The 25479-nt window shown below is 37.7% G+C and overlaps 1 protein-coding gene across 6 annotated transcripts in view; it reads right to left on the bottom strand.

Annotated features, from left to right (window-relative positions):
- DGKI (diacylglycerol kinase iota) overlaps positions 1–25479 on the bottom strand; it is a 217036-nt gene that overhangs the window by 94163 nt on the left and 97394 nt on the right. For 2 of the 6 annotated variants that reach the window (XM_035343056.1, XM_035343072.1), the window contains exons 7-20: positions 23092–23163; positions 22428–22544; positions 16917–17012; positions 16534–16608; positions 15737–15832; positions 14699–14781; positions 12345–12405; positions 8684–8797; positions 7962–8099; positions 6683–6761; positions 2863–2918; positions 2343–2405; positions 2048–2121; positions 473–584 (exon numbers count right to left, since the gene is read on the bottom strand). In XM_035343056.1, coding sequence (XP_035198947.1) covers positions 473–584; positions 2048–2121; positions 2343–2405; positions 2863–2918; positions 6683–6761; positions 7962–8099; positions 8684–8797; positions 12345–12405; positions 14699–14781; positions 15737–15832; positions 16534–16608; positions 16917–17012; positions 22428–22544; positions 23092–23163 — 1236 coding nt within the window. The remainder of the gene's footprint in view (positions 1–472; positions 585–2047; positions 2122–2342; positions 2406–2862; positions 2919–6682; positions 6762–7961; positions 8100–8683; positions 8798–12344; positions 12406–14698; positions 14782–15736; positions 15833–16533; positions 16609–16916; positions 17013–22427; positions 22545–23091; positions 23164–25479) is intronic. The other 4 variants (XM_035343080.1, XM_035343098.1, XM_035343065.1 and 1 more) reach the window with 3 other exon arrangements.

The raw sequence follows: 25479 nt of genomic DNA, 5'->3' as shown, positions 1-25479 counted from the left end.
TAATATTTCGTATTTGTCTCCATAAGCCAGTTTTAGGGAAAAAAAAAAAAAAAAAAAGGAACTTTTTATGTCACAGATTGAATTATACAAAAGCTAAAAAGAAACAGCAGTAATTATTTGACCATAGAACATTCCCACAGTAAAAACATGCCTACATGCTGTTTGTTTCACTGTCATGATCTTGCTGTTTAATTTGAGAGCATTTTAAAGCACTGCTAAATATGTGTAAATTAAAAATACGCTCTTTGCAAAATACTGCTATTATTAAAAAACACTTATTATATTTACCAACTACGGTTTTTCCCCCTCATTTAAAACCTAACAGCAGAGCATATTTTGGCCTTAGCTGAAAACACAGAATTGTGGTGTTTTTCTCAGTATTTAGAACATATTTTTCCTCTGTAATGCTGCCTACAGAATTCACTGAGTTTGGTCCCACCTTCAGGAGGGGCTGCACCTGCAGTATACTCACCAGTGAGGCCATCGTGAACCCAATGACTTCAATGTAGCCATCATCATGCCGCTGAGGCTCGAAGTCTCTGTGATCTCCAGGGTTTCCCCAGGGCATTGTGCCAGCACAATACCTACAGAAAGTTTGGAAAGCAGGCTTTGAGCAAGCAGTTTTCCCTGATGGGTCCTGACTATTAGCTTGACTATTGGCCTGTTCTGACCTCCTCCAGAAGAAAAACCGAAACATCTATTTCAGGATGTAGTTGAGGGACAATTAAAAGTTATGTTGGCATGGAATGGACAAAAAGAGAAGCTTGGTCTCTAATTTCTAAGCTGGTACAGCATCCACAGGCTTAGCCATCACAGTCTTTGGAAGGTTCCTCCCCAACAAGGAAGTGGAAGAAACACTAAGCAACAGGCAACAGAGCAGCAGCATTTGGTTCCCCCTGTTTGCTTTGCACTCTGCAGTTCAGGTGTGTTGAGCTTCACTGGCACCTGTGATTTGCCTGTCTGAAAGCTGCTTACCCCCTCTGCTAGGAATGCACAGGGGTGCAGCAGCAGCCCCAGCCTCAGAGCATTGTTCATTCTCTTCCTTCTGGCTCATAAGCTCTGCCAGTATAAAGACCACAAAACATTGCATAGCTTGAGGAGGCAAGGGAGAAATAAAGAGGAACAGATGCAGCTGTCATGTATACCTTTCCTACCATTAAAGAATTGATGTAAAAGTGATCTAAGAGCAACAGAAGGGAACTTTGCAGAGAAGACACCAAGTGTCTCCTTGCAGTGAAGGCAGTGCTGGACTACCAGGTGTTTGGGCTTGCACGTGGAGTAAAGAGATAGGCTTCAAAGTGTGGGGCACAAGACAACCTATTTGGGGTGCAGGAATAAAATATTTTTCATACCGTTAATAAATAAAATTATTATTTCAATAGTGCTTATTTCATCTTTGTGACTTCCTTTTCTAATTTCTATTTTTGTGTCTGTTTTATAATGTACATATTAATATATTAATACATGTATATGAGTTATAAATAAACATACATATTCATGCTCAACTTTATTTTTTAACAGTAGGGGTGCACAAACAAAAAATTTTGGAGACCACTGGTCTAGAGAGCGGGAGACAGACAACTTTTAAAGATACAGACCTATTTCTATTTGGGCCACCTTCTACTATAGTAAGAAAAACAAACATTTATTTCAACAAATTTCATGTTTATTTCTTGAAAAATATTGATTTTATTTTTCCACTTCCCACACTGTTTCTAATTAGGCAGAAGACCAGTCATCTGCGTCTGGTTTACTATCTGGTTTGCAGGTTAGGCATACAACTTCTGAAAGCAATTTTGTTAAACAATTCTTTCTACTAATTCCATATCAAAGGATATTCAACTTTTTAAAGAATATTGCTGCACCCTGAATCCCATCCTATTCCATGTTGCTAATTAACAGTATTATAAGCACCTAGCTCTCGGGAAAGCAGCACAGTAGCAATACACTTCCTGCACATCCACCCAACCTAGGACAACTTGCAGATATCAATTTTATTATTAATGTTATTTTCTATTATAACTCCAAGCATCTGTCTTGAGCTTACCTGGGAATATTTAAAAACACTATACACTGGAACTTCAGCTCCTGGATCTTTGGAGTCAGGTCTGTACCATCACACTACAAAGCCAAAGTGACAGAGCACAGAGAAATTGCTGAATGGAGCCACAGACAAGAGAAGTGTTGCTGCTTTGTAACAGCTTTCCCAAGACTTTCCTTGGAATGTGTTGCAAATGTCATGCTCAAAACTGAAAAGTAACAGAGCCATTAAACTCTCACCTCACTCTTTCTCCACTCCCCCCCTCTTTCCACAATACTATGACACAATTTCCTATACTTACCACAACTTTAACATGCTTGGATAGATCTCTTGAGCTTCTTTGCAGAAAGTCTGAAAAGGCTGCCTACAACAGAAATAAGAGTAGGAATTGTCATAATTGTCTTCTCTCCTCTATTTCCTCATTTTTTATCCCACCAAAGAGCTTATTACCAAATGCCATTATTTTGTCAAACCTATTCTTTCCTGATCTCAGGAAATACAATTTTTTAAATATATATATAAGTATATATATATGTATAGTTGTAAAAGTTATGATGCTTCTCCTTTTGAAAGGTTAGCAAGAGAATGTCCTTGGGTAAAATATGATCAGTACTGTATCCAAAGGAATACTGTAATACAATCAGCACTCTCCAACAGACACAGTGTGTCATTGCCAGAAAGAGTATATGTATGTTTCTAAATTGCAGCGGGCAGAATGAATTGGTATGAACTGCTGTTGTGAGATAGGGAGGTAGAAAGGATACAGTAAAACACTCAAGAATCTAAAATAACATAATTCTGTAAAATGAATCACAACTCACCCCTGCATAAAACATTTTATTTCTAAATCGGCTGTTGAATTTCTCTGGATTTGCTTCTGTTAAAAGATACAAAGGAAAAATATGAGCACCTTAATAAATTGAGTAGATTCCATTGTACTTTCAGATTTTCTGTGAACACTATAGTGCTTTCAGCACACATCACTCAGTAAAAGCATTAACATGAATACATTTTTTTCGTGTGAGGTTCCTGCATCCATGCCATTATCTGCTATCAGATTCCAAACACTGATACTGAATTCTTCCCCTTTCCTGTACAGTGAAAATAGATGGAAGCATGAGCAAAGAGGTAACAAAAACACAACCAGTTTGTTTAGCACCTCTCAGACTATTCATCTTACGACCCCTCCGTACCATCTGTGAGACTTCTGTTTTCACCAACATAGAACAGATCTTTCAGAGTTATTAGAAACCTCTGAAACACTAACCCATGCTCTAAAGCAGGACTAAATTGTTAGTAAATTATGAGATGAAAAAGAAATTCTGATGCATTACAAAGAGGAATTTCAGAAAGGTACTCGGGAATTGCCATCTCTATCCAAATATTCCTGCAGCAAACTATATCTGGTTATTCCAAAACCTACTTAGAGAGCTGTTTCATTTTGATTAGACTCAAAGGAATATGGAATTTTAGTAGCCCAGTAGTAATGCTAATGCAGTGGTTAATTATTCTCACCATTAAAATAAATTTGTGGATTTTTTTTTTCTTATTTTGAATGTTTCTGGCTTCTACTGCTAACTGCTAAATCTTATTATATTTCTCTGTCCATTAGATTAAAAGGCCCTCAACTATCAGATATCTTCTGCCTGAGTAAATACTTATGGGTGGTGGTTAAATCTCCTCCTAACCTTCTCTCCGATAAGCTAAATGGAGCTCCCTTGATCTTCCAGTATAGAGCATATTTCCCAGAATACAGGTCACTTTCATGCCTCCCTGGGGACTGCGTTCCAAGTCTGCAGCATCCAGAGATTTCAGAAGCAGTCCTTCTGGTACTGCATACAGCAGTAGAACCATTCACCTACTCTTGCTCAGTGATTCTCTAGCAAAATCATCCAAGAAGCAACCTTAGTCCTTCTGGCTAATGCAGAACACTGGTATAAACACTTCCAAATTACTTCATCTCAAATGACTATTTGTAACAACTCATCTAGTTCTCTTCGAGGTCACTACATCTCACAATATAATGCTCCATTTCATAAGAGTGAGTTCCTTTGTTTTTTGTGTGATTGCCTGCCCCACTATTGTATCATGCATTTGTTCTGTTGCATAGTCAAGGTCACCTCTTCTTAAAATTATTCATTTAATTGCGTAAGTAAATCTCATCTTTTATTTACTTACTGAGCTGACAGTTCTTTACAGAAATTCTCAGAACCCCATGCTAAGAAGTGGGTGGCTCCTGAATGCTCAAGTGCTCATGTTTCATGTTCTCTGATGTGGTTATCCGCAGTGGCAGCAGCCACCAGGGTACTGGCTCTTACACAGATCTTGTGACAAATATTGACCTGAATCAAAGCCCCAGTTTGGAGCCAGCTAAACAGAAAAGGAGACTTTCTGAGGCCAGGGACTCAGCAGTCTTTCAACACACTAAACTGTTCCTACCTCTGACACGGCAGATGAGCATGGACAGGGAGGAAAGACTCTTTCTACCAAGCTGAATAGAGCTTAAAGTTGACTAAAGCATGACTTTGATTGTAGAAGCAAATCACTGACTGCATGTCCAAAGCTCACTCCATCCTTACCCTTCTCAAGCTCAGGGACCAAAGAGCATGTAAACAGGGATGAAGTAAAATGCATAGTCCCTGCTCCACCAGAGCATAAATATAGCAGAGGGGGAAACTGTGGCTCTGGAAAAGGTTGCTACTCAGAATGCTTCCTGAGGAAGCAGAGCTTGGAGCAAACCCTCAGGGCTCAATCTCATTAGTCACAAGAAAAGTGTAGAGGTTGCCATGGAAATAGCCACAGTCACATACAGGTTCCTCTGAGACACTACAATCACTGTTTATTTAAAATATAACAACTGAGCAATCTCCATAGCATAAAATGGCCTGATAGCCTAAGAGTTCAAATCAATCTTAATTTATTTCGGATATAGGTTTTCTGTGGTTTTGTTGTTGTGTTTTTTTTTTTTTTTTTTTTGCCCCCGTTGGTGGGGGGGGGGGTGGCGGGAGGGAGTTAATTTTTGTATGTTTGTTTGTTTTAATACTACATGTGATTACAATGGTTCCACATAAGAAACTACATACAACCACTTGTTTTATCAGGCCAAGTGCAATGGCCATGACAGTGCTACAAATTTTCCTGAATTCCATTGACTTCTAGAGTTTCTCTAAATTTTCATCACTTGTAAAAGAGATCAGAATCTGTTCTGCATTGCTTATTTACACATGAAACACAATAAAAACCCATATATCAGCAACACCTCCAAAGCTATAAGCTTTTCTCTCCTACAACATATAGGAGTGACTTTGTATCTTTTAACATTCAAGAGAGTAAGGAAACACTAGTAGAATAACTTGAGAGAGCAGGCACAAGTGCTATGAAAAACCCTTCTGTCCATATATACCTGCTCACAGACAGACAGCTTGCTCTGCCAAGTATTTTTCACCCACGTAAATTTTTAAAGCGCTGGCATCTCTGGGATAACATTCATTCTTTATAGGGTTCCATATCTTCATTATTAAGTAATGCCTCCATTAAGTGAGAAAGTAGCCATGCATTTCATCTATACAGTATATTCACGGTCACATTAGCAATTCATGTTAATATGCATTCACAAAAAAAAAAAAAAAAAAAAAAAAGCATACAGCTACAGCTGTCATCATTTCATTAATGTGCCCTTTTATGCCCCCTCATTATTATTCCTAAAGCTTGAAGCAGTCTTCCTAAAGCTTGAAGCAGTCTTAAACATTATAAAATATGCATTAGCTCATTCTATCATGTACTCTGTTCTTTATTTAGCATGGCATTCAGGTGCTATCTTTCATTTTGTAATGACACTGATAATATGAAAGAGAAGATAAGGGAGGCTGCTGTTCAGAAGAAAAACATGAATATGAACCTGAAATTATCAAAAAGTGAACACAGGCAATTGGACAAGGTCTGTTTATACAAGCATGCATGCCTAAACCATACAGATTTATCAGTTCACATCACTCCAAGGTCTACCTCTTAAGCCACATTTGGATTGGGTGGTAATAACTGCCATCAGCAAGGGGACAAGCAAGATTCCGCAACAGCTCAAATTGCTGACAATTTGTGGACTTCATTAAAGCCTTGCATTTGCAAAGATACCTTCTGAGTCTGTACCAAGTCCAATGACGTTATGTTATACTCATCCATAGGTAACAGTTGTTCATTTCTAGATCAGCTATCCTCCTGCTACCCTGCTACTTTCATATCCTCACTGATGTTATCCTTTCTCCATCTTCACACTGTAGGGAAAACCTACACCTGGCTTGCATTTGTTCTTCTTTCTGCTCTTATTCTCACACTTGTATGTCAGTGTAAGCTTCCTTTATAATTGTATTTGGCAACTCCTTTAAAAAGGTCAAGAATATGAAATCTCCCCATTTAGCCATTTTACTCCAATGAATGCCATTTTTTCTTGTACCTTTTTCATTTTTAAATCACCAAATCCCTTGGAAACTCGATACAATAATTTCCTTGCTACGTGTGGTTTGTACCATGGGTTTGTATGTTCCAGCACTCTCTGAATTATAAGAACACAGTATTAAATTCAAATCCATTTGTAATTTATAAAATAACTGTTCAAGATTAAGAAAATAAAAAAGTTCCTCCTACCTCTGGATTCATGGAACTCCAGTGTAACATGTGCATCAAACCCAAGGCTGAAGTAATTATTGAAGACACTGAGTGGAAGCTATAATTGGATAATAGAAAGACACGTAAAAATAACACAAATTAAATACTCCATGATACACCAGGTATTAACTATTTTAAACCTGGCACCTCATGAAAAACGGAGGAAATGGAATACATCAGGGAAATGTATGCAGAAGTTGCTCTGAAGGCTAGTAATAGCCTTTGGATATATAAATACAAAATATAAATACAAATACAAAAAATATAAATACAAAATCCTAAAAAACACAAACACATCTACAGAGTTTTATGATTATATAAGTCTCTTTGTAAACACATCACAAGGTTCTTCATTTATTTTCTCATTGAGATTTTCCTGAACATTGCTCCACTTAACATGTCAATACAAAGGTTTTCCTAATTGCTGGCACTTCAAGCTCAGCACGGCAAATGAAACTCAAGCTGTGTTCTTCCTGCTTCGTATATAACCAGGAGTAATGCAAGTCCCAGACAAGAAGCCCTATTTCTATTGAGGATGCATGAAGCAGGGAAGAACACATCTGGCATCTTCATCATTATACTGGCCCAGCAGGGCTGTAGAGAGAGAACAAGAGCATCCAACAGATAAACTTGAAATTATAACTGAGAAGAGGAAAATGGTGCACAGAATCATTTTTTGATGATAGTGACACTTTCAGCATCTCCAGTTCAAATGACATACGACTACAAATGTGATCCCCTCACAAAGATTTTACTGTTCTTCAACTCTCAAGGTACACTAATGGAGATCATATGGAGACCCACACACAAAGATGTTAAAACCAAACATACACTACTTCTTGCTGAAAAGAAGGGAACAGTTGGTATCCATCAGCAGAATCCTAAGGAATATAATTCTACATCATTTTTTAGATGTGCCTCTTATGGATGGTGGTCATAGTGTTCCTTCTCCTGCCACCTCAGGTTAACTAGAGAAAAAACAGCGACCTTTTAGATAAGGTGCCATGGGGGTTTTGCTAGAATTTGGTTCTTGAGATAAATGCTTGAAGTCTGAGAGTATAACAACAAATATGATGGCTGATATGCATTACGGTTCACATGTCACTGGAAGCACTGACACAAGAAAAGAGCAAAAGGGGAAGATGTAACTAGAAAATTAAAAGGTTTTAGAACTTCCCCACTCATACATCTTATGGTGTATCTCAGAAATGCTCTTAAGCATACTATAGTCTCCCTGGAAAAAAAAGAAGGCTCTAACCTTACGAGCCCCATCCTCCAGCTCATCCTGTGGCAAATCTGGGTTGCGCTCAACCTGGAGATTCCACCGGTCCAGCTGGACAATCGTCCCATCTTCTACATGGCACAGGATCTTGGACACTGGTTCATCCGTGTAACCCTGGCAGCAGAATGAGTGTCACCAGAATATCAGCCATGGATAGCCAAAGCAAAGTAAGTCATTCACCAATTACCTGGAAGACCTCCCTCCTTTCATGCAGATTGAAAACAGTGGATCAAATGTTCTTTAGAACACCTCAAAATATTGCTAGATTTTGATATATGAAACATTTTGTAAAACTATTTCTTAGGAACATAAGTCTTGGACAGGCATGGTAAGACCATAATGAGAAGAACTAGAGTGTGTTTGCCTTGTATGAAATAACTCCAGTGTGTAGTCAAAGATAAATATTGAGAAAAAAGAAATTAAATATATGTTTAAATTATAAGCCTACCTATAGATCTCGTTATTTGGCCTGAAATACCAGATACGTCTATGCTCCCTTTTGTTACAACAATTACATCGTTAATAATTCAAGCCACCAATCTGGAAACTGAACTGAGTTATTGTGCCGAAGAGAAGCAGACCTTGCACAAAGCCCCACCAGCTATTTTAACCAAAAGAAAGTTCCACACTACTACACCACTAAATAAGAGCAGCAAGTTGAGAACCCACATGTAAGGGTAACCCCAGACAGTGCTTACCCCACCCCAGTTGAGGGTGCGGGCAAGGTCATTTCCAGTGCCAAGTGGAAGGACAGCCACGGGAGGCTGGGGGTTGAGCTGCAGTTCATCTAGGATGGAGAGGATCCACCCAACCTATAAAACCAGAAATGCAAAAAACTGTTAGTCAGGATGATGAAAAAGGAAGCAATGAAGGAAAAATGTGTGTTTTGATTGTATCCCCACCACACAAAAGTTCAAATAAAACAAAAGGGAGAAGGAAAAATGAGGATATCTGAAATTTAACTCTACAACTGCCCCATCCAAGTTTTTGCCTTCGAGAGAGCTAGTAAAGAAGTCTTCACGAAGCTTCTGTGCAAGCAGAAGCAATAGGATGCAAACACTGGCTATTGTTAATGGTTCACAGAGATTCTGAGGAAAGTCAACAGAGAAGTTGCTATTCTTAAGAAATGATAATACATAGAATCACACCAGGTATTTATAAGGCTGCTTAAAATTTCTCTGAAAAATATAGTAAGTTAAAATTAGTGAAGAATCATTAACAATGAGTTAGGAATAATATGGACAATTCAAGCTAAATATTTTAAATTAGCCTTATGCTAAAGGAAACTAAAACTTTGAGAACTGCCATGAAAGAAGATTCAAGAGATGCTTTAGAACAGCATGGTATCTCAGAGCATGTCCTGGAATAAGGGGTCCAGATCAGGTCAAGCACTGATTCACCCAGAGGTCTCCCATTCCCCAGATGAGAGACCTTAGTGCTGAATTATTTCACTGTGAGCAAAACATAATATAAATATATATATTGATACAGGACTTGTCTTGATAAAAATGAGCTAAACTATAATGCTCAGGACTGAACACTGTGGGTTGAAAAAATGAGTCTGGACCTTTTGCACCATAAGCCATTGGTTATTTTGGAAAGCTGATTCTCTCTCTTCCCCTATTCAGGACTACATAAAACTTTTCAATAAAAATCTGGCTAAAAGGAACAAAGTACCATAAAATGTTTTGTTTTCTTTACATGGTAATTTCCATCAGTGAAAGGAAGGTTGCTGAAAGTATTCTCAAGCTTTTTATGATTGAAATTCTTGCTATAAGAAAATAGCACCATTACTTAGATTAAATCTCACCTAAAAAAAAAAATGTTGAAAGAATCTGGGATGCATTTTAAATAATGAATTAAAAAAAAAAAAAAAAAAGGCAGATGAAGATAAGGGAAAAAAAGTATTATTTTTCCTGATGCCAGTGTTCAAAGATGCCATCACTACTAAAAATGTAAGATTGTAAGTAAGACATAAAACTACTGACTTCACCTGGATGGGACTTTTCCAACTACTATTTCTGTCATTTCAAATAGGTTTTTATCCCAAACTGGAATAAAACTGGAACTTCATGAAAGGTAGCAAACATAACCTAGGCAGTAGGAACTGCAGCAAGAACATGAAGTATTGGAGAGGGGGTGGCCTAATATAATAACCACCACCCTGTTTGGTATTCTAAGGTAATTTTTTTTCCAAGACTCTTCATGGAGAAATTTAATGTTGTATAAGTAGCATTTATCAGACAGTTATTTATGATAACCTATTGCCAATTGTTAGAGTGTCCATATGGGATGCAGTCCTAAAATAGAGCTCATTGTCTAACAGCCATGTGAATCACTTAAAACTCGTGAAATTGGATGTTACCAAAGGTACTTAAGTTTGTTATAGGCATCATGGTACAACTAAGTGCAGTCCTTAGAGACTGTCAGAACTAACCTTCCAAAAATCAATCCTCTGGTACTGAGAACAGGAGAACGTAGGGACCTATATAACTCCAGAACTACTAAAGAGCCCTTTGTCATTGCCACTGACCTAATCCATGCATCTGCACCTCCATCTCCCACTGGGACAGGTAACAACATTACAAATACCGACCACTTTGGTAAATGCTTGTAACTAATAAACAGAAACTTTAAATTATTAATTTATATTTACAACATGGCTCTTTAATTTGAGGTCATTTCTAAACCTTGTACAATCAAGAATGTTTTATAGTCAGTGATGTCAAAGAGTATCACTTCACTCTAAAAGGAAAGCTCCTGACTGCTTTGGAAGCATAGTTTCCACTTACACCCTGGAAAGGAACAACAAGCAGCGGTGATGGAAAAGTTACACTAAGTTCTGACTCACCTCAATAATGCAAGATAACATCTGGTCTCATTGAATATTCACTAAGTCCATTTGAGCCAGATTTCTCATTTCTAGATGTAATGGCTTTGGGAATAGCTAGATATTAATTTGCTTCAAACTGAGAAGCAGCAAAGGTAATAGTGGAGTGCTGCTCATACTAATGAGAAGGTGCTGCCCCCTGTTGCTTGCACTACTTAGTGAACTAAAAACAGAGATGCAAAGATGCAACATAGTTGTATTAATTTCTATTTTAATATTTTCAAAAACAAGGCTTTCCTGCTATTAAAATTCTGTCTTCCTCAGAAAGCAGTTGCAAATGCTTTCAGAAACAGACTGAAAACTTCTCTTTTTCGAAGCTATATCTTCTGCTGAAAGAATACCTCACAGGTTTCTCAAGGAGTGTTCCCAGTTCAGTGATAGTAATATCTTATTGTCCCAGGTACCAGCAAGATGGCACTCAAATCACATTTTTTCTTAATTCTTTCAGGGGAAGCACTAGTATTAATAACCTTTACATCCAGGGGTTTAAAAGAACCCACAGAAGCTGAACCGAAACTTCCCTCAGAAATCCAACCAGGGAGTGGTTGAGAGCAGGTTCAGCTCACTTATTAAAAACAAAAACAAAACAAACAAAACAAACAAATAAATAAAATACACTGTTTAGGTGCCCTAAACATCTACTTATACATATATCCTGGCCAGCCATTGCAGCTTTCAGCCAGAAATGCATTTTTCTTACTATATGTTTGTGAGTATTATCAAATGTTATGTCTGGGGAACTGAACTTCACAGAGACTAAAGGTCAGTTTTTCAACTGTATTTTGACACTCGGTGGCACAGAGTGAGATTTATAATATTCTTAAATACTGGCAAGATTAACGCAGTTGTAATTACTTCATTATCACTCGGCCTCCAGGCCCCAAAACCTCAAGAGCCCATCCCGATCTGAAGGGGCCTAAATTCTTTAAAGATCTGATCCTACTCACTTATCCAAGAACACATAGAAAATCAATAGCAAGGAAACTACTGAACCTAAATCTGCCAGATCCCAGGCTAGTAGTATGACCACTTCCTCACAGTGAATTTTTAAAGAACGTGAGGAAACTTGAGGCACAGAGGACCCCATTTAACTGTGCTCAGACATCATGAAAACAACAGCAGAAAATGACAGAAATTAAGATTTAATGACCCCCAGACACCGATTTAACCTGTTAGATCCTCAGATCTGTGCAAATAGTAAGAGAAGGCCAATAAAGAAGGTCTTTATTTTTTAAGCTTTGCCATATCTTTATGCATAAAGCAGATAGAACCTAGGACTTTAGGACAGAAGGATATAGCCCCATCACTACGCAGGCCAGATCACACAGAAAAGAGGAAAAAATGAGTAGATTTAATAAATGTAAGGTAGGTTAATAGCTCTGCAGGAACCACAAGGTGAGAAACCCATGACTGTGACCACTTTCATCTCTTGACAATGACCAAAGGACTGCCAGGCACTTGTCACCTACCGTCCCATCCCCACCGCAGGCCAGGATCCGCAGGTTTGGCACTTTTCTGTACAGCTCCAGCCTGGTCAAGGGAGGGAAAAACAAAAAAGAGAAAAAAACAAAAAAGTCAATAGAACAATGCAGGTAATATTTATGCATTTTGCTGAGTTACAGTTTATCAGCCACTTATTTCTCTCTAGAATATTCATTATCAGTGGCATAGGGTGGAGGTAGAAAAATAAAATAAAAAAAGAAATGAGGCCTTCTTTTGCAGCTAGATGACCCCTCCTGAGAAGTATTTTATCTGTTTAACATGGGAACATGTAGCCTGAAAGGCCAGATGCTCATCTCCCTCTGGAGATGATAAAGCCTTCCATTGTCCTCTTATCCTAAGGCAACAAATGTAAACACTGGGGTTTTTAAAGCAAACATAGTGTTTCTCATCATGGTTTGCTGAGCTCTGTTTCGTTTAGAGCATGACAGCTCCTTCAACTGATAATGGTGTTTCTTTAATACCACAGAAAGCAGTATCACCTAATAGAGCTCTTTCTCTGGCTATCTGATATAAGATACCAAAAGGAAAGCCAAAAAAGGCCTGTTCTATCAGTTGTGCAAAAGAGAGGCCTAATAAAATGTCTTCCAGTGGTGGGGATACATTCAGAGGTAGAGACACAGTGAACTGAGGATCTATTCCTCCTTTAACTCCATTACACAGCTCTGAAAACTGTAAATCTACTTTAAAGTTTCTGAACATCATGAAAGAGTGGCAGGTGTTTCAGCAGGAAAAAATAAATAAATAAAAATGAGTGCTTTAGAAGTATGAATAGCAAACACTTGGACCATTCTCATATAGGTAAATACATGATTTTAAATGATCAGCGTGCTTTTGTGCTGCCTAGATTGTCAAAATATCACTGAACAGACAGTTAAGTAAAGCAAAAATCTTTATCTCAAATAACAAAGAAGGGTGGTCTTTTAGCAGTGAGAATCACCCCTTCAAAGACAGGTCATCCTGAAGGACACACCCTTCAACCACTGCCCAGATAAGCAGCATCAGTTAGTCAGCAAGCAAATATAGTTTCATGCTGCTGTCATCTATGGAAATACAAAAGCAGCTTCACCCCTTTATAATGATCAGCCACTAGACAATGGTCAGGCACTGTGGGATCCGCAGTTCATAGACCCTACTGAGATTTAGGCATAAGGTACTCTTCAATGAACTCGCTACTTCAACTATGTGAAACTGGTCACCCATGGAATTGCCTCCAGTTGGTGCTCTGATGTACATTTTAAAGCAGTAACTATGAACAAGATTATGTTTTCCTAATATGTGATTTTATGTTAAAGGATAGCCTTCTACAGGTTTGTCTTACTTCTCTTGTAGACAAAATTCTTAAAACGTCCTCTATGTATCTATTTACAACATGAACAGGAGATCATGTAACATCCATTGTCTCTGCTTCTGTCACTTGCTGTGGGCAAGTCATTTAACAAGTCGTTTAACAAAAGGAACAACAATCAAAATCTGGCCAATAGAGGGTGCTCCTTGACAAATGTAAAAGATCCTATCTGAATAACAAAGGTGCCATACCTCTCACAAATCTATTGGAATGGTGCATATGCCATCCCCATCCTGTTTCATATGAACTACCTTTTCCTGAATAGGTATCACCCACAATACCAGAACGTCAACTCCAATTGGTTGTCTCCACTCGTGTATATACATATTTATTTAGATACACATATTTATACGTGAGGATGGAATTTGCAGACAACACATCAGAGAAAATACAATAGAAGCAACCTCCTATTTAACAGATAACCTACCAACTTGTCATAGTCAATCACAGAATAACAAGATAATTTGAGTTTGAAGGAAACTCTAGTTCAGCTCCAGCTCAAAGCAGAGTCAACACTGAGATCAGACCATTTTTCTCAGGGTTTCATCAAGCTGGGGCTCAAAAATCTCCACATATGAAGAGAACCTGTTCCAATGGGTAACCGTCCTCACAGTGAAAAAGCCTTTCATTATATCCAGATGGATCCCCTCTCATTTCAAGCATCTCTTTGGACAATTTGTCCATTGTTTCTTGCCCTTCCTGCCACGCTGCTGTAGAGTCAGGCTCTGTCTTCTCAGTAGCTTCCTCATAGGTATTTAAAGCTAGTGTTAAGACCCCCAAGCCTTGTCATTTTCATTCACATGCTTAAGGACCTTATCTGAAGTCATTTTAAGGGCTTAACTATACTCTGAAACTTTGATTCTGGATAACATATATCAGCATCATTAGTCTACCAATATATCCAAGCTAGATGTGCATCTGTTTTCCTGATATAAAAAGAATTATGGTTCACATGGTGAGCGCTTGAGAACTTACGCATCTTTTGGCCCTTCCTGAGAGAGATCAAAGACTTGGCGTGGATTCAAATACCACATAAATGTTTGGAGAATCTTGGTGCCCTGGGAAGAGAAAAATTGAAGGAAGGGCAATTATGAATTGTGTAATGATTATTAGAAATAATAGTGCTCATTATTTACTATATTTGGACTGCTTTTCCTTCCTCTGTGCTTTATAATGCAAAAATAAACCAAGAAAAATATAAAATAAAAACTGGTATAGCCGATGACCCCCAAATAGAGACCCAACAATTCAATTCACTAACAGTTCATAAGAATAAGAACTCGGGTTCAGACCAAAGATTCAACTCCTACAGAAACCTGTTCTCCTACCTCTGACCACATGCAACTATAAACCTTTGATATCCCACTTATCCTCAGCCTACCATCCATGACAGCAAAAAGATGAAAAAGCTTGTGGGCAAAGTTACCACAGTGAACAGTGTCCTGCCCAGCATACAAGCAATGATGCTTCTTTGACATCCACCACCACCACCATGAACACTTATAACCATAAGCTTCTACTATCTTGTGAAGCAGGAACCACGTACTCTGCGGGCAGTAGCTGCACCACTGCTCCCTCAACTCAGTGCAGATTGGTCAACCTTTCACCGAAATATCACCTGGTTCTTTAAGGTATAGTACAGGAACAGAAGTGATTTCTTAAATGCCATAACAATGTGGCATTTCACATTCACTGGGCTTTCCTTGTAAAATTACATCATATTTTGCATAAAAGAAGTCTAAGACATTTCACAGGAATCTACAATTTCTGTTGAAAGATGAGTTCTGGAAACTTCCAAAATAATACTTCAGATTCATTTCAACTTGAGACAACTGCTCATATATTCAAGTATCCTTTCTTTCCACTTCAATAGAATTAGATGGAAGTATAAAGGGCATTCAACAGCAAGCACCTCTTCTAGGAGACTGCAATTCAGTTGCATAGAGTTCTTATTCACGATTGACTGAAAACTATTCTTATCTGCAGAAGCACTGTTATTAGACTAAACCTTACCTGGTTCCCTCCACTTTTTGGATTGACAAAAACCAGCAATGGTTTCATGAGTGGAGAGGAGATAGGCTTTATCACAAATGGCCGACCTTTGTTATCCTGAGAAACAGAAGCAAGAAATAACTTTAGTAGTTATGGAAAGGGTAAGCTTCCCTGGCATAACACATGCAGAAGACCCAAAACAAAACTACTGACAAAACTACTTTGGGTATTGGAAACAGTATAGCCATGATAAGATGGTGCTCAGCTGAGACTAAATTTATCCAGCTAAGACAATTCAGTAAGAAAATAAGTAAACCTAACCATAGGACCATTAGTATGATTTTTTTCTCTGTGGCCCAATGTCAAATTTCACACAAGCAGAATATCCCCAACTGGAGATCAACCAAGGGAGACATTTTCCAGCTGGACCTGAAAACCACCCCCAAACTGAGACCCTTGCAGTCAATACACTCACCATGGGATTTCAAAACCCCATTTTTACAATCCTGTTCCACCTAGCTGAAACCAAGTGTCTGAGCTGAGTCTTTTACACCCCAAGGGAATGTTTCATTAGTCTGCTGGTAGTCCTGGAGTCTGCTATGTTGTTTACTGAAAAAATTAATTCAGCAAATAAGAGACTTCTCATGAGTTTTTGACAAACTTGTCTTTTCTCACAAAAAAATCAGTAATATGGAATTTTCCAGTAAAAAAGTATATTTTTAAATCTATATTAAAAAATACAGTAAAAAGAACTTTAAAATCTGCATTTATACATTCAAATAAAAGGAGACTGATTTTCAAAGCTCTGACATACTTACTTCATTGCCTCTTTTGCTGGCTTTTCTTTTAAAAGATGTTCTTTTCTTTCGTCGCGTTGAAGTCTTTAATGAGTTCTATGTCAAAAAAAAAAAAAAAAAAAGAACACATGAAAAGCAAAACACAATTGAGAAGACAGGCACAGACAGAGCCCCTTTATGAAGCTCTTCCATGCATGTCCACTTGGAGAATGATAAGAGTATTTGGCACATGCTCAAGATTTAAATCACATGCGCTGCATGCTTTACACTTCCACACCACCGTTTATGGAGAAAGCCACACACGGAGACCAGACTGGTGCTTTGGAACTGGAAACTTTCCCACGCTGTGAGGGGGGAAAAAGATCAGATGCTCCCATAGACTCACATAACACCACATGTTGTACCTGCCAACCCTCCCAATAGGGGTAGGAGACGCCCATTTCCCCTTCGGGGCTCCAGTCTCCTGCCCAATCAGGCTCGTCTCCTGGTATGGAGACCACCTGCATAAAGATGTAATAAAAAACATGATAAATGAGATATTTTTCATGTTTTTTTTTTTTTTTTTTTTTTTTTGAAAGAAAACAACAAGTTTTAGCTCTGGCAACCACTATGACTCAATGTAACGCAGGCACCATGGTGTATGATGCTGGCACTGCAGAGTCAGTTCCAGTTTGTCAAGAAGCTTGTGTGATCATCTGGTGAGGAACAACGTGAATTGTTAACATTTAAGGATTTGTGGGGTTTGTTTGTTTGCTTGGTTTAAATAATGTCACTGAACCACGGGGAAAAAAATGCAAAAGTGCTTGTATTTTTGCAGAAACTAAAAAAAAAATGCATGAAAGCTATTTTCCAGGCTGGCAATAGCCTACTTAATAATACTGAACTATAAAGGTCTTCTGTTTGATAAGAACATACCAAAAAAAGGAATTATTGTTTTTCCTTAAAATGCAGTACCTGATATCATATCAGCAGGAAAACCTTTCCTTTTCCTTATGAATGAGATTTTGTATTATAGGAAATACGGTAAATATTTCCTAAATATTTCAACTCTTAGTCTATGCATTACTAGGGAAGAAAGAAACACAGGAAATTAGAAAAAAGTTAATTGATTTTTTTTCTGGCTTCAAGAGGGAAGCAAGATCCACTCAGCTTATCCAGAAGTTAATTTCTGTCCAGATGTTATTAAAAAGTGTATCTTTAATGAAAAGAAATTAATGATCAGAGATCACCAAGTCTGTAAGTAGTGATATGTCCCTACTTAATCCTGTTCACTAACCAGTAATGCCATTATGTTAATAAGAAAAGGTACTGGATTCTCTCTTGGTATACCTAATAGCTGCTTCCAGAATTTCAAAACCCCAGTACAACACACCAGATGCAGAAGTTAGTTTTTCCTGACTTCTCTGAAACGTGGAAACATTAACAGCTGTCTAACTCAAATTGCTAAAGACAATATCCTTTTCTTTTTCAACCAGACCAAGAGAAGCCTGCTGTAGAGCAAAAGGTCCCAAACTTTTTGTCACCTCCCAGCTTTTCTCGTGGACATAGATGTATTAATGCCTTGTTGCTTACTGAAAATACTGAAGACAATATGGCTCAGCAAAGCAATTCCTCGGTATTTGCCCTCTTGTGTCATAGTTTGGGAAACTAAGAAGGCATTCTTATTCTTCCCTACTCTGATACAAAGTGATCTTGAAAACATGATAAATCATGAAGACTGCACTGACCACAGAAGTGGATGGACAGTATCACCTTCATAGTCTTTCATTGCCCTACATAAGGAGTCAGACTGAATGTAGACAAAAGTCTATGTTGATATAAAGGTACAGTACATTGGCCTCAAAGCTCCAACAGATAGCCGCAAGCAGTAGGGTTCTTGGCCTATTTTCTCAGCTGACTTTTGCTAAAGAATCCTCCCTGGAGTGGGGAAAAATAGGACAGATCAGAGATTAGTCTATCCAGTCTTCCCAGCTATCTGTTGATAGGTCATGGGCATATCAAGACTTTTCCTTGTGCTCCAGTCTCTCCAGGTGTAAAATTTAAAATACTTATCTTATTGGTAACGTGCAGTGAGCTCTACTGGTAAATCATAGCCTGTAACTCAAGTCAGGTATTATGTCAGGAAAGTACTTAACTGTACCACCTGAAGGACTGTACATGTTATTCTGCCTCCACAATAGATGGACTTAAGGCCAGTGAAATTCTTCTGGAAAGAGTAAAGATAGTTCAACAAAGTATTGTCTACTTTAACAAATAATGTAAAGACTGTTTAAGTGTAGTTGCCATTAAATCCTATCATAACATAACTCTTTTCTTGCCTATGGTTGGGGTGGGAAGAGGCATACAACTATATTACAGAAAGAGTTTTAGTCTAAGCCTCCATCATAACATTTTTTCATTTCTACACTCAAAAAGCAATAACATATGTTACAACACAACTATGTTATTTTGCTTTTCTTTTTTTTTTTTGGCATGCTTATGTGTATAGTGTTAAGAGAACCTAAATCTTTGTTATAATAATGATAACTGCACATCTATAGCAGATGAAAGGCAAAAAGCTGATTAAACATATGCAGGTTCTCTTTGCAAACATGCAGAAGAATAACAGCCAAGAGTAATCATCAGTCTTCACACATGGAACGGAAGAAATGGATGTGTACTACCTTGTCCACATAACAAGGTGATGAGTATTTTTACAGACATATAACGTTATTCAGCATAATACTTGATAGCAAAGCATACCTTTAACTGTGCACCATAAGTAAATCCTAACTTGCATCTAGAGAGGAAACCTCTCCTTTGTGGATGTCAGTTTGGCCATCTTCAAAGAGAGATTTTGGTATTATTGCATGGTCACTATAGTTCTAAGCAAGCTTAGCTAAACAAACAAAAGAATTTGAGTCCTTGCATTGTATTGGTTGGGGGCCACAGACTACCTTGAGCAGATCTAATGAACCCATTCAACCTTTTCCTTTGCAACGTTTCAGTCTTCATTTTCAAAGGCTTTTAACATGTTGGGCTTCAAATGATGTAAATAATTAACAGCTTCTGAGAAGGTCAATCTTAACCATCTTCTGGTTGTTCACAAACCGCAGTCAGGCAAGACAGCTGCAGCCAGCAATTGAGGAAGGGAAGAAATAAACCCAGAAGTATAAAGATTCACTAACACTTTTTGAAGGTCCTTGAAGGAAGAGTAGAAGAAGAAAATACCATGTTTACTCACCTTGAACAGGAAAAATAAATTAATAAAATAATAAAATACAATGGAATCTTATAGTTACTGCCTTTGCCTTCCCAAACAGAAGACAGATTGAATTATTAAGTACATCAGCCAGATGTACACCTTCTCATTGTCTTCTTTTCTTCCACAGCATAAGCATAGCTAGTCTATTCCTAGCACTAACACCACGTGGGCTACCAAGCCTGACTTACAAAAAAAAAATGAGACAGGTCAATAGGGTTGACAGCTTTCACAAACAAGAAGATGGAATTGATTTGAACCCCAGGAAATCAGAGATGGTATCAAAGTGCTGCTAACACAGTACATAAATACCAGAAATCAGTAAAGGCATTACAGAAGTGGCTCACATTATGAATAAAATGGAATAGGTACCGGGAATTTTCCATTTATGAAAATGGGTCATTACAGACAGGGCTACCACCTATCCCAGAACTATTTGAACCATTCATAATATTCTTCTAGCAATCAATTGCTTGCAAGCAGCAAAAGCTCCCCACTTAGAATGTAAAGGGTACAAGCAGAGAATTTTCCTTAACCAATTACATCGTCATGTTTTACTACTACAATATTGCTGGTAATCAGAGGGGGAGCGTGCTCTTTATTCAAGTCCAGTATCTGAAAGGTGGAGACCCATGTTGTAGCTAAGCATGGGAAAACATTTCTCGTAGCAGTAAAAAGAAAGCCACCGTATTTACTTGAAACTAAAAAACAATAAAAAGGATGAAGGCATGACTAAAATCAGCTTCATGAGTAGGGAATTCATTTCAGGAGTTGCCCGTGATCAATGTGAGTAGTTAATTAGAGCTGAGAAAATAATTTATAACCAAAAGGCTTCTAGCCAAATTTACTCCAATTACGGAATATGTGAAAAACAGATTGCTCATTACACATATTTATTTACTATCTGAATTCACAAAAACTTGAATATTGTGTTTGTATTATGTGGACTGAATGCAACCATAGCGTTCACCAAACACACATATAGGGTTAAAGGGGCCACAGTACACAGAAGTAGAGCTGGCCAGAAACAGCAGGAGGGAAGAAAACTTCCTAAAATAATAATAATAATAAAATAAGAATAAAAGCAAACAAGATTTCTGCCAAAAATCTAAAGATGCATCTGAAAGATGTGTTAATATTTTCCACAGTAACAGATGCATTCCACAAAACTAATACTGCACTGGGTATTGTTGTTCAGAAATGTTGTGGAAACTTGCCCATCCTCTGTGCTACGTATCCTTCCAATTTATCTAAAGCTTCAGTTATTCAAGGTAATATTTTTGCATGTTGCAGACCATGAATTTCAAAGACTTGACACATGATGGGAGGGAAAATTGGACTGAAGCACTTCCTCTCCATTCATGACTCAGGCACACAGAACTAATAGACATTTTCATTAAGCCTAACATTTAAAAAATGCATTTAAAGTATTTTTTTTTCCCCATGAATTATAATTAACTAGATCAGATTTTCTTTTGAACTTTTCTGAAAAAATAATGGACAAGAAAGCAAACTGTCTAAAAATATTCTAAGAAAATCATCCTTCTTTTGGCAACCACCAAATCAGAAGAAAACTACAAGCTCAGTTTTTTTAATATAAAAATAGGAAAAATAAAAAATAAAAAATGCAAATACAAGAAAAAAAATAACAGAAACCCCCAAAATAAAATAAAATAGACCAAAATAAAGCTTAAGAGATTAAAGAAAGTCTTTTTAATTAGTTCAAATATAGATACTATTGTTTTTATTATTTTCTTTTTAATTAAAATTAGTATTTGTTGTTTTTAATAACCTTTTCCTGATTTTTTTTTTAAAATAAAGATAACAGTAGTGTATTGTTGGCTCACAAAAAAAAGAGGGGGGGGGGCTAGTAAGCTAGAAATTATGTAACAAATTCAATAATCTTCCTATTTTTGTAAAAAACTATACCAAAAAGCATATGAAAGATGCTTTTGTTCAGTGTGTGTTTGTCTGTTTCTTTCAGTTCTACCTGGAATCAAAACAGCAACAACCACCACCTACTTCTTGCATGACGGGAATCCCCTTTTAATTTTTGGCCAGTTCTCTTTTGGATACCTTCTCTCCCTATTGTGTTGATTAGTGAATTAACCTCTCTAAAACATATCACATCCATTGCAAAGCTTTGAAGTCTTGTCCTTTTTACCTGCAACTAAATGAGCGTGTGGGCTTACTGCTGGCATTCAGCAAGAGCTGATGTGAATAAGATATGATTGTTTAAGAGTCCTTTGATGAAAAATTCAGAGGCATGCCAGACCAGCTACAATGAATTCTTACTGCAGTTCAAGTGAATGTTTGTTAACAGTTTTTCCCTGTATTTGCTCAGCTCTATTTAATGAAGCATGCTTGACCCCCAACACAATGTATTTCTTGCAGTATGCTATCTGAAGTCACAGTTAAGAGGAACAAACCTGAGCTGCATTGCTCAGAACTAAAGTCATGTTTGCTGCTAGTCATCCCAAAGAGGGAAACCTACTGATGGCTAGATGGAAGGGAAGGAGGATACAGGTTCATAGTCACCATGGATGTATGCTGGGTATCAGGGAGAGAGACAAGGTTGAACAAGCATGCCTTAGTGGAGGACTACTGAGTGCCGAAGCCAGGCTGGCCCTGTACAGCCATACAGCTTCAGAAACAGACATCAGCATGCAGTTACCTGAGGTTTCTTCACCTTAATGATCCAGGTGGGAGGCACAATGACAGCTGCGTGAGCCCCCAGGGAACACGGCTCCTCGATGTGATGTAGCATGAAGCAGGTGACTTTGTTATGAAACTGGAGAAGAACAAATGAGTAGAGTCAGTAAGGAGGTCACAAAAGACAAAGGTGAAGCATGGAGAGGAAGAAGAGAATGACACTGAGAAAACTGGACCAATGCTCCCAACTCTGTCATCCTCAAGTTCCTTCCCAAACCCTGGGAGCTTTAAGAACATAAAACTAAAGATCACCTTTCTTAGCCATACTTTATATCAATGGGGAAAAAAAATAATCTCTCCTATGTAGATAAACACAGATTAAAGCTCATAAACCATCCTGACAGTGCTAAATGTATTAAAATCCCTGTGACTCTTTGAGCTGGCAGCATTATTGTGTTGATGGTAGGTAGTCAGTGACTACACTGGGCAGCAAGACTCCTCTCCTGGAAGGATTCATGTGTTAGCCAGCTAAAATTATGGTGGTTTTGAGCAAAAGGACAATAAAGGTCAAAACTGGGGTTGATTCACTGAGAGAAGAAACCCTGAAAGCAGGGACAAAGAGAATTAATTGCTTTGAGGCCACTCAGTGAAGCTGCTACCACTTGCCCTGAGTATTGTCCACTTACCGCCAGCTTGCACCAGGAACAGCTGATGGCCACAATCTCTTTACTATGGAAGGAGAACTTCTGCTGAAAGCCCTGCAACAAACAGGAGAAAAAGAAGTAAATTCCTCCTGACTACAACAAAATTTACAACTTAAGCTCTTGTCGGGAAGCTGTGCTAGGCTAAATCAGTTCAGTGCAGTCAGATACTTTGGTCCAGCCTCAAAGCTCATTGCCATCAAACTGATTTTGTAGGGATATAATAATACCAGGGTTCATAGAGAAGGTTCTTCTGCTAGGGCATGTGCGCACTTCTCTGTCTCACTCTCTCACATCTCTCCCATCCACCCCCGTGTTTAGAGAGACAAACATTTTAATGCATTTTTAAAACTGTATAGTTAAAGGGGGAAAGGAAGAAGAAGAAACAGACAAGGAATGACTATTTTAATGGGTTTCTAAAGATATGACTAAGATTCAGATTTCCTGTGGAACAGAACATTCTTTCATTGCAATCTTTTTTGCCCTAAATACATATATATATTTTTAAAAATGTGTTTTTTTTTGTTTTTTTTTTTTTATTGTTAGTATTTATTTTTTTTAATGCACAGTTGAATCAACTACAATGTCTGTCTGGAAATGTTTCATTTGGGAAATTAAGTTTATTGTTTTATTAAGCTGACTCAGATCAAAATCCTTTTAGTAAACTCAAAAAAAAAATGTCTAATTTAAATAAAAAAGTTGTTTATATGTATATTTTTATAGGTTTAAAGAGAAAAAAATAATCAGCAGCAGCAAAGATGAGGTTTTATTCTCTTACAGAATAATTTCATTTTGTAGAATGCTATTTCAGCAGATGTATCTTTTTCCTCTAAATTCTAAGTCTGGAAAAGACCATTGGGTCAAATGTACTCTTCTTGCACATAACACAGGTGACAAAGTGTAACTGGAAAAGTGTAGCCTAAAAATTTGTGTTCACTTAAAGCTTATTTAACCTGAAAAATAATTGATTTGGGTTAATGTCCAGCACTCCACTTAACATTTTGTCATAGACACCTTCAATGTTAAGACTAGTTTTATTTCAAATTTGCAGTTGTCTGGATCCTTTGTTCTTTGTCTTTTATCAGGCCTTTCTTTACCATATTAAGTAGCCCTTCAGTATCCAGAATTTTCTGCCTGATTGAAAGTCTCTCTCTCAGGTCATGAGGTTATGAGTCAGTTTTCTTGTTGATAAGCTCAGTATTACCTAAATCTCCCACACACTGGCCAATATTCAAGACCCAAGGAAAAGAGTTATAGTAATCTGATTTAGTAACATCTAGAAGGACATTTCTTGTCAGCTGCGAGACTGAGCTAAAGTCTGTCCATAAGCAGGAGCTGAGGACAGCCCTATCAATACACTGATGGGGAGGAGGTTCTCCCCATCTACCTGCTATGCAGAAATACACATTTCAGCTAGTTCTTCAGTTGTCCCCAGTGTGTATTCAAACCAACTTGCCAGATAGACCACACCACCAACTTAGGACAAATCCGTAAACTTTTAGCTTGTGCCACTTCTGTCTAGACTTTTTTTTTTTTTTTTTTTTTTTTTTTAAATCCTTACCCTGGTATCTAAGGTTTAAGTTCAGAGAAACTCAAAGAGCAAGTTCTTCATAATGGGGGTGATTTAGTGTGTTCAACTTTAGTAACAGATCATGGCTAAATGGCTTCACAAAGACAAGCCATCCAGATGCTTCTGCCTGGGCAGATCCAATCTTCTATTCGGTACAAAAGCAGTTCCAGTGCATAAGAGCAAACAGAGTGACAGTATGTATGACAGGTGCTGAAACTGGACAAAGCACTTTATTCTTTTTCACTTAGTCTAGTGTTTCTTACTGTTTCTTACAAATATTACTCTTTCTTGTCCCAAAGTATTAAAAATATTCAGCCTCTTATGGTCATGAAATGTTTAGTTTTGTTCTGGTTTATAACAAGCAGAAGAGAAATTCTCTCCCAGAATCTCTACTAAAAATCTAAAATTCAGTACATTAATTCCTCAGCCCATCAGTGATATATTTTAAATATATGGACTGACTGAGCAGCTTGTCTGGTTCTGGATGGACTGCTTTTCATTTATTCAGTAAACCATTTGGCTTTTAGGGAATCACAAGAGAAGACGATACAGCAATAAAAACATATTAATGATAAGTAACGAAACATTTTTCATCCTCAACTTGCATTACAAATGTGAACTAATTCTTGCTAAATATGTATGTTTGAAGTAAGATAGTAATTATTTGAAAGCTAACTTTTCAAATAAAGAGATGTACTGCAGGTCACAGTGAGATTTGACATAGACTATCAGGTCGAAACACTACCCCATACTCCACCAAAAATTCTCTTCCTCCTTTCCTTAGTGGGAAAATTTTGTGAGAA

The sequence above is a fragment of the Oxyura jamaicensis genome, chromosome 1 (assembly GCF_011077185.1).
Source record: "Oxyura jamaicensis isolate SHBP4307 breed ruddy duck chromosome 1, BPBGC_Ojam_1.0, whole genome shotgun sequence".
NCBI lineage: Eukaryota > Metazoa > Chordata > Aves > Anseriformes > Anatidae > Oxyura > Oxyura jamaicensis.
The sequence above is the reverse complement of the archived record's forward strand: the minus strand, read 5'-3'. Positions and strand labels throughout refer to the sequence as shown.